Source organism: Macrobrachium nipponense, chromosome 34 (assembly GCF_015104395.2).
Source record: "Macrobrachium nipponense isolate FS-2020 chromosome 34, ASM1510439v2, whole genome shotgun sequence".
Classification (NCBI taxonomy): domain Eukaryota; kingdom Metazoa; phylum Arthropoda; class Malacostraca; order Decapoda; family Palaemonidae; genus Macrobrachium; species Macrobrachium nipponense.
In genome coordinates, this window is record NC_061095.1 from 1458625 (window position 1) to 1468135 (window position 9511).

Below are 9511 nucleotides of genomic sequence, written 5' to 3' on the forward strand. Positions count from 1 at the left end.
TGAGATAAAGTACAAAAATGCAAGAGACGACAGATCACTGACCAAAGAATCTCTACAGATAGGGTTTTGGATGAATTACTGAAAAAATTATTTTAACCATCCCATATTTTTAGGGTACCCATGATCACAGGTCACCTTCCCTTTGAAAAGGACAGATATGATTTGCTCCATTATTGTAAATTATAAATAAAGCAGTATAACCTCCCACTTTTTACTCATAATCTTGGACTTTCACCATGTGGTTTAATGAGTCATGCCTCATAGTTTGCTTTGAAGCATTATTGTAGTGGGGCTTATGGTAGTAGGCATTGAGAGTTGTGCAATTTGTCGTAGAAATGTAATGTTTCATTAGTGTGTGGGTGTTTCAGGCTCGGGGATGTTGTATGCAAAACGAGCAAATATTCTTTTGAAACAGAAGAGAGTTAAAGCTGCCATCAGAGACTGTAATGAAGCACTCAAGCAAAACCCAGATTCTGCTGTAGCGTACAAGTTCCGAGGTAGAGCTCACAGGTAAAGTTTCTACCAAGTTCTGTTACTTGCTTAACTCTCTCTCTCTCTCTCTCTCTCTCTCTCTCTCTCTCTCTCTCTCTCTCTCTCTCTCTCTCTCTCTCTCTCTCTCTCTCTCTCTCATATCAGTACTAACAAACCATTGTTGATATATGTTTGACTTGGACTACTTATAGGTTTACTTATTGACATAAAATTGTTTTAAAAAGAACACATCAGCATTGTCTGGCTGACCTATTGCTGCTTTCATATCTCTCCATTTTGTTACTTCGAATGGGGATCAAATGAATTTGTGTTATTTCCCACAGAGAATCTTTACCTAAGATTTCTCTTCATGTGTCAGAAGTGGGGGAATTGGCTAAACATTTGAATTTGCTTCAGGTTACTGGGAAACTGGTTAGATGCAGCCAAGGATCTACGGTTGGCCTGTAAACTTGATTTTGACGAACAGGCTGATGAATGGCTGAAAGAAGTCTTGCCTAATGTAAGTAATCTTTGGGATTTTCCTGTTTTCAAGTAACTTGACATTTATAAGACATATTTAGTGGTATATAAGACGTATGCAGTGGTATTCCTGTTCATTTGAAGTAGGTTGAAGTAGGAGAAAGCTATACCGTAATCTTTTAAATTATCTTTGATATTTGGGTCAGGTTTTCTGGTTTCATTATCATTTGTTCAAGTGTTGGTCTTCCATGGGCTTCCATATATTATTTACATTTTTGTTTTTTTCCAGGCATCAAAGATTGAAGAACATAACCGAAAATATGAACGGCTTAGGAAAGACAAGGAAGCTCGTGAAAGGAGGGAACGTGTCCGCAAAGCACAGGAAGCACAAAAGAAGGTGTGGACATTTAGTTGAGACCTTTTCAAATGTTCAGATCTCTCCAAAATTGATGTATATACTTATTCATGATACTCTTCGAAAGTCCATCTAAAGAAATTATATCAGGCCTTTCATACATTTGAACAGGTTTTAGTAGTTATTGTTAAGACAATATATATACAATAGTATAATGTTTGTAAATTTTTATTGTTTTTTCTCATCATATCACATTTGTTTTGCATTGTTGGAACTTCAGGCTCAAGAAGAACAGAGAAAGCAAGGTTTCCCGGGAGGTATGCCTGGTGGGTTCCCAGGTGGAATGCCAGGTTCTTGTGGATTCCCTGGAGCATTCCCAGGTGGTATGCCTGGTGGTATGCCTGGTGGAATGCCTGGTGGAATGCCTGGTGGTACGCCAGGTGGTATGCCTGGTGGTATGCCAGGTGGAATGAATTTCGAACAGATCTTGAAAGATCCGGAGATACTGACAGCAATGCAGGTAAGTGATTTGTATTTTTGTCCGTATTTTTATGAGGAAGTTTTTCTTGCAGATTTCAGGAAAGATTCTGAAAAGATACTGTTGCACTGGCAGGGGCAGTGAACTAAAGCCCTTGCTAAAATGTCCTTTTTCAGCAGTGTTGTAACGTAATTTCTTTCCATGTATATTTGAGCTTTTAAGGAAAAGGTTATTTGTTCCACCAAGGCTGTTACTGAATGGAAATGTAGTTCACAATATTTGTGATATTACCAGCTTTCTCAAAGCCTAAATCTAAGCTAGTGTATACACAAAGGTGTCAAAAGGTTTAATATTGGTGTGATGATTGAAACAACAGATTAGAAGTAGATAAATTGGGTCATTAGATTAAGATAGAATTCATTACAAAGTTCATGGTTTGATATCTGAGATAAGTTTCGTTATAATGGTTTAGGTACCCGAGATGAGTTTTGATTACAGTGATTTTTGTACCCGAGTTGAGATTGATTACAAGCAAATTGTTGTGGCACAAGGGATGAGTCAGATGTGCTGGGTTCAAAGTTTGTACTCACTTTATACCAAGGCCCCCATATTTGTGTGTGATGGTGTCAAGAAAGTTGAAGTATCTCACTTTGGTGCCGTATCTTGGGTCCTTTTTAAACTGTGAAAGTGGGCCAATGAATTTTTTTTTCAAGTCGTCCAAAGATGAGCATGTTACAAGTCAGATCTTATGTATGTAATAGTGTAAAGTCTTTAACTCAAGATAAAGTTTAGTTAAATGGAATGATGGTCCTGAAATCAAATACTTATCCTTTATGGTTTGTTGCTTAAACATTTTTTTAAAAATTTTGAATCCCCTTTTTTAAGTCTGACTCTTTTTATGCAGGATCCAGAAGTTGCAAAAGCTTTCCAAGATGTATCCACAAATCCTGCGAATATCTTCAAATACCAGAATCATCCAAAAGTGTCAGGCATTATAAAGAAAGTTCTCACCAAGTTTGGTGGCAGTGAAAGCGATGGATTCCCAGGAATGCCCATGTTCGGAGGTGGTATGGGAGGCGGAGCTCCACCAGGTGGAATGGATAGTGGTGATCCCACAAACTGTGCAGATGATCTGGATTAGGTCTTTTCAGTACAGATATGGCATACTGTTAATTGTGGTAATAATTGATCGTTTTTGAAAATGTTTCTTGTTTTGTTTTTCAGTCCATTAAAGGTTTCAAGGAAAAAGAGGGACTTTTGTTATTAGAATGGTTACAGACTTTTAAGTAAATTGAACGCTAGCAGTATTCTTATTAATTGAAGCCTTCCTCGTGTGAGTATTGTAAATAAGAGGTTTCTTTACTATTGTGAAAGGACTCTTTCTCAGTTCAGAGCTTCCCAGATTAGCAAATTGCTATTGATTTCAAGTGAACTTGTCCAATGGAGATTGTATTTGCTCACATTTATTCATAGTAACATTAGATATGAGGGGTACTTTGATAATATGTTTGGTAAAGTTCACTGAAACCATTGCTTACATGTCATTACTATTTGGTACAATATCTGTCAACAGCAGTTGTAAGGATGGTGCTGCATTTTTTATTTCACTAACTTTTCTTTTTTTAAATAAGGAAGTATAATGTAAAGTTGTATTAAAAACAAATGCTACTAAAACGTTTTGAAGATGATTGAGTTTTGTTGGTGTCTAAAGCTGAACTTCCAGTTCTATACCTCACAACTTCAGAGTCATGATTCTATAAACATTGTGGAATTGCGGTCAGGCATAGCTAAAGATCAGTAGGTGAAGAAGTGCCATAGTATTTTTAAATTTAAACAGATTTTATTTTCATAGCACGTTTTAAAACATTCCTCCATATAGTTCTCTTGTCTCGTGGGATTTTTTTCAGTAGCAATGAAGTTGTCCATATATATTTAATACTGCACAGTATTGTATATGATATGCAGTTTTACATTTAGTTGCAGAATAAAAATGTCATTGCTTGAATATTTTACAAGTTGTCAACCTGCTAGTTTTGCCATATGTTGAAGGCATTCAAACGACACTTAAATTGCAATTTACTCTATACTAGTTTACTCGAGTGATTTATTTAAATGTTGAAGCCAGCTGTTATTGCATTTCTTTCTTCTATCCTGAATTTGTTGTCAGGATCAGTATAAAGGAAAATAATGACATGAATTATTTTTATGAGTTTTGGTGCAATTGCAAATAACAGATGCTCAGATGCTAAGTTAGAGAACAAAGCTAAGTACTTTGTTGACATTGCAATAATGAACTGTGCTACATATTTTTGAATCAAATCATATTTATGCTCGGAAACGGAAGCATTGGTAATTATTATTGACATTTCCTAATTTAACTTTAGTGTGGTACAGTATTGTATCAGGAAATAGATTAAGAATACCTTAACTCCAATTTGTAATTCCTTGTATCTCGTGTTTTGCATGCTAATTGCATGTAGAAAGTCTGTTACTTTTTCTTCAGAACTACCTTGTCTTTTGCTGTAGGTTCTATTGTTGGGTCGTACTGAAAATATTTATGCAATATCTACTGTCATAGAATTCGGTCTGAAGTTATTTGCTAGCTTTCCGTTTCCACCTTCACTTCCTTTCCACTTCCCTAGGCATGTGATGAGCCCCCATATATTTATTCTTTAGACACTTGTATAGTCTGCGTTCTGGTACATAATTACACTAATGTATCATGGAAAAGCCATTATTATATTCTAGATTCTTGGGGTATGGCTCAGAGATGAGGGAGTTTGAGTTCTGCAGTTCATTTCATAACATGTCCATCCATAATAACTTGTTTAGGAGTTTTATGGCTTATCAACTATTTAGATTGTTACTTGTTGTTGAATGGAGGTGCGTAGCCAATACCAGTTGAACTAAAAGTGCCCTGACCCAAAAGAAGTTAATACAAAATAGTTTTAAGTGTGTATTTGTAAATAAACATAAAATTAATTTTGTGTTTGCCATCCTTATGAAAATAAGTTTTTTCTATGTTGGTGTAGGGAATGAGATGCTTGAAGTTTGTCCATAAAAATGAATTTAAGTATGTTTGTACAATGAACATTTAGCATTTAGAGTTTTTTCTGTGCTTGGAAAGTAATTGTTGCTTCTTATGAAAGGAATTCCTCAGAAATTCACTCTGATTTCATTTGCTAGGTACCTTTCAAGTCTAGAGTAACAACCAACTTAGCTTGAGGTGTACTAAGGAAAGTACACTAGTGCAGTGCTATAGATATATTAAGTAAAGTAATCATCCATGTCCTATAATTACTGAAGTGGATTATATATGTAATTATATATATATATATATATATATATATATATATATATATATATATATATATATATATTATATATATTGTGACGAAGTGGCCTAGAGTATCTGGGTCTGGATACTCTCAAATACTAAACGACTGAGTACTCTAAAGGTAATAGTGATCCCTTTTATAACTGAACAGTCAAGAAAACAATCTGTAAGTTCATTAAAATAGGTGTGAGGTAATCTTAAAGGCCATCACTCCTGCAATTTCAAATAAAGTATTTCCCTGATGCTGATTTATTTGTGGGAAACGTCACAATTATCACAATATATTTCTACCTAAACAAAATAAAATATAATATATATTGTTACTGCTGGAAGTAAATGAAACGCTTCCAAAAATTTTAAGCAAAAATTTATTTCTAAATTCAAAATTTATAAGTGAAATTCACAATCTCAGGGAAATTGTTATTACTTGGAAACAAAAGTTTAATTAATTCTTGAATTAATTACTAAGCAAAATTAAATAAAGTTTATCATCAAAATTAATTAAATTATAAAGCAATAATTAAATTTGAAATGGAATTTAATTAAATACAAATTAATTTACAAGTGTTAGTCAATTACATAATAGAATATTATTTAAACTAATTAAACAAAATAAAGACAATGCAAAAACATCATGCATAATATGAAAACAATTAAAGCATTGACAGTACAAACATTAAGCATATAAAAATGGATAGGTCAGAAGAACAAAGCAAAAGAAAAATGTATTTAAAAATGATAATTTTATCCAATGGCAATATAAAACCTCGAAGTGCACTTCAAAACATTTGTAAAATACCTGAATATGCAGCTGCAGCTTAAAGGCCTGTTACACACTTTTACACTTTTGTGGGCGCCTTCACAAAACTAACATATAATACTATGTTCAGATTTCACAAACAACACATACATTAAGACAGTTACTGAGTGACCTCAGATACAAAATTAATGTGAGCTATGTTAAGTTAATGAAACAGCCTCACAAACGAGCGAGCGCGAGAGAGAGAGAGAGAGAGAGATCCTATCCCTCACGCCAGCGGCTAGGTCTCGCGATTAGCATCTAGTTCAAGATGAAAACATATTACATCATCTCCCTATGAATAACCTCATTGTAGGGAAGGTCCTCAAGGACTCAATGCAGCCTGGGAGGTCTTACTCACTTGTTTGCACCGATAAAGAAATCAGCTTAGCTAAGACATTCTCAGAGTGTGACAACAACCCTCTTCAAAAGGCTTATGAGCTTCCACTCTCTCTGTCTTACGTTACTTCAAAATGAAGAGTTGGACTGCTCAACACATGTTATCTTTAAATTTGGGAATCTGAACACAAAAACATACATTTCATAACATGATACACAGGTTCTGAGGTGAATTAATCATATTACCAAAATTATAATTGCATTACAAAACTTACATTATAAGAATATATATATATATATATATATATATATATATATATATATATATATATATAAAGTACAGGCAGTCCCCAGGATGTCATACTCGGGTTAAGTCAAAACGAGTTCATGTCACTTAAAAAAAAAAAAAAAAAAAAAAAAAAAACTGTCCGGGTCACAGCGGTTGTTCCAAGGTTACGTCTTTTTGACCGAGCAGGAAAAATACACAGCTACAATATTATAGTATACAATAGTATAGTAGAAATTTAGAGGAATTTGGATGCACACATCAGAAAGCAACTATGTACAGTGCACCCAGAAGCTTAAGGTGAGCTTTGTTTCTTATTTTTGTACATTTTTCATGATACGTTCTAAATTATGTGTTCTTGGGTACAGTATGGCACTGGAACACAGACCTTGATGTAACCCTGCGACTGCCTGTAGTTTAACAATTTTATAGTGTCAAATGACTAATCTTGTGCAATAAAGTTATTGAAAGATTTGGTTAAACTGCAATATTTTCATTTTAAAGTACTTAAGTATACGACATTTGACCGAATCGTCATAGTTGCAGCTTTCAGTCTATCAGTACTATTTTCGTTTTCCCGAATCCCAAACGGTGCATGATTTAAGGATTTTATCATTTTTGTCGTCTTCAGGTAAATTATGGAATGAAAACATTAGATGGGTGGATTTTGATGGACTTTTGAAGGTCTGCTAGAGAGCGGCTGAAAAAATGAAAGTTATAAGTTTCTCGGGTGACATGTTTTGTATAATTGGTAACCATACGACATAAAAATCAACTATCATAGCTAGAGCATATAGTAAGGTTTCATGTACAGTAATAAAACTGTGTAGAAAGAAAAGGTAAGAGAAGACTAGATGCTTGAAGGATACAAATAACCAAAGTATAAAGTATCCAGTATTTTTCAACTGTCATTGTGTAACCTCATACTGATACCTCGATTATTAATAAAGGCAATATACCTCATATCAACATTTCAACTGGTTGGAATGTCCAGATTTCTGAGAAATCTTTTTTTTTTCCTCACTTTAAATACTTATGACTTCTGGCCATTAGTGTAATTGTGTTATGGTCATGGGAATGTCAGAATGCTGCAAGAAAAATAATATAGAAATCACATATACATCTATGATAATATGGATTTTAGATGTGGTACCAGCATAACCATTTAAGTGTAAGGAAGACTAGTAAAATTATAGTGAAATGCATAGTAAAATTCGTCATTGGAGCATTTGCAAGGCCGTACTGTTCAAAACAAATTTCATGTAAAAAATAACATATATAAAGAACCGCGATTCTGAATTTATAAAACAGATCTTATGACGCATCAGTTTAAAACATCGACGCAATAATATTATTGCGAAAAGTTTATGATCGGTGTTTACGTGAGAAACGAAAGAAACTCAATTGACCCTGGTGGTACATCTTCGCCATCTTAAGCCGGTCAGCTGTGTGAGTGAACATTTCACGTCGAGGAAATTAACGATATTCGGCCAATATGACTCTCTGGAGGGCAGCCGGTCTTAAGTAAGTTATCTAGATGGTTTGTGTTTTATTACAGAATAATTATATTGCCGTTTTATCAAAGATTTACTGTTAAATTGACCTATTTTCCGGCGTCGTCTGCTGTTAATGACACTGGTGGATGGATCCCCGGGAGTCGCTAAGACAATCAAGTCATTTACCTTATTTTAATTCGCCATTTTTATTATTTACAAGTATTTATTAGTCGGAAAAGATGTCTTCTATTTATATATTACGAGAGCCAGGCGAATTAATTTATTTTAGTGGCTTAGGAGGCTCTGTACTGTATGACTACCTTAGGCAAGGCTGACATTTTAGGCACAGGATATAGCCTACCTACCTAGGTACGGCAGCCGTATCCCGATCGTGGTAGATATTGCTACGGCAGTGAATTGCGCATGCGTCAATTTCAGACTTCCTGCCGTACAAATAATATAGTGCGGTGAGGGTACGGCAGATTCTGTCATTGGTGCCGTATTTGCACTCTTGACTTGCTGTAGATACGGCAGTTAGCTGTATCCGTTTACCAGTTTGCTAATCATACTGTATTAGGTATGTAAACCAGAGTTCGGCTTTTAGGTGGGAGAGTCACGCTTTTTGAACATCTGTCCCCCATTTTTTAGTTAGCAAAATGTCCCTCCCCCCCTTTTTTTTGTTTGTTTTGCTTTTGTGAATTTTTCCCGCTTTTTTGTACTTCAAAAACAACACTATCCCGATTTTAATGGAATAGTGCTGAAATTTTGTTTAATTTTGCCATTTCACTACCTGGTAAATTCTATCGTCTTCTCAGACAGCTGCAATATACTCAATGAAGTGAATTAAAAGAATATTGTAAAGTGTATAAAGGCCCTTGCAACTGCCGAAGTCGGGCAGAATAATGGGCCGAGAAAGTCACCAAAGGTACGATGGTAGTGTATATATTTATATATAATCCTCTTTGAATCTCCTCTTCCGAATTCTTTTCAGGGCCGATTCGATCGTTCGTGACCTACGTATATACCACGAATTACCCAATTTTTGAAAGTTTGTCTTCATAGATGTCAGCTCGTTAAAGCCTGGAAACATCTGTTTTTCGGCGAAAACTAATGTATTATTCCGCGGTTCATCGCTGTTCCGTCACCATTTTTCTTGCTGTCACTGATATGCCGAAAGACTGTGTATATACTTCAGTATATAGTCTTTGGATATGCGTGAGGCGGTAAACAAGGGTTCGCTCATGCGCAATTCACTGCCGTACCAATATCTACCGAGATCGGGGTACGGCTGCCGTACCAATATCCAGTTCGGACATTTTAACGTTTTGCTAGGCTAAGTTAACGCACAAATGACGTCTAGCTGATAAATATTTAAAGTATATATATTAAGTGTTTTACTAAACCTAGGTGTACTATTGCATTTCGGGCGTTAAAATAGGCCTACTACCTACCTAATATCCTATATTTTAA

The 9511-nt window shown here is 35.0% G+C and overlaps 1 protein-coding gene and 1 long non-coding RNA gene across 2 annotated transcripts in view; both read left to right on the top strand.

The window, feature by feature from the left end:
• LOC135207805 (hsc70-interacting protein-like) overlaps positions 1-4766 on the top strand; it is a 32077-nt gene extending 27311 nt beyond the window's left edge. The window contains exons 5-9 of the mRNA XM_064239664.1: positions 369-510; positions 889-991; positions 1241-1348; positions 1587-1826; positions 2689-4766. Of these exons, the coding sequence (XP_064095734.1) occupies positions 369-510; positions 889-991; positions 1241-1348; positions 1587-1826; positions 2689-2925 (830 nt within the window). The 3' untranslated portion in view covers positions 2926-4766. The remainder of the gene's footprint in view (positions 1-368; positions 511-888; positions 992-1240; positions 1349-1586; positions 1827-2688) is intronic.
• A 2840-nt stretch (positions 4767-7606) lies between these two features.
• Positions 7607-9511, top strand: part of LOC135207806 (uncharacterized) — a 29051-nt gene continuing 27146 nt past the window's right edge. The window contains exon 1 of the long non-coding RNA XR_010313057.1: positions 7607-8069. This is a non-coding gene — a long non-coding RNA (uncharacterized LOC135207806). The remainder of the gene's footprint in view (positions 8070-9511) is intronic.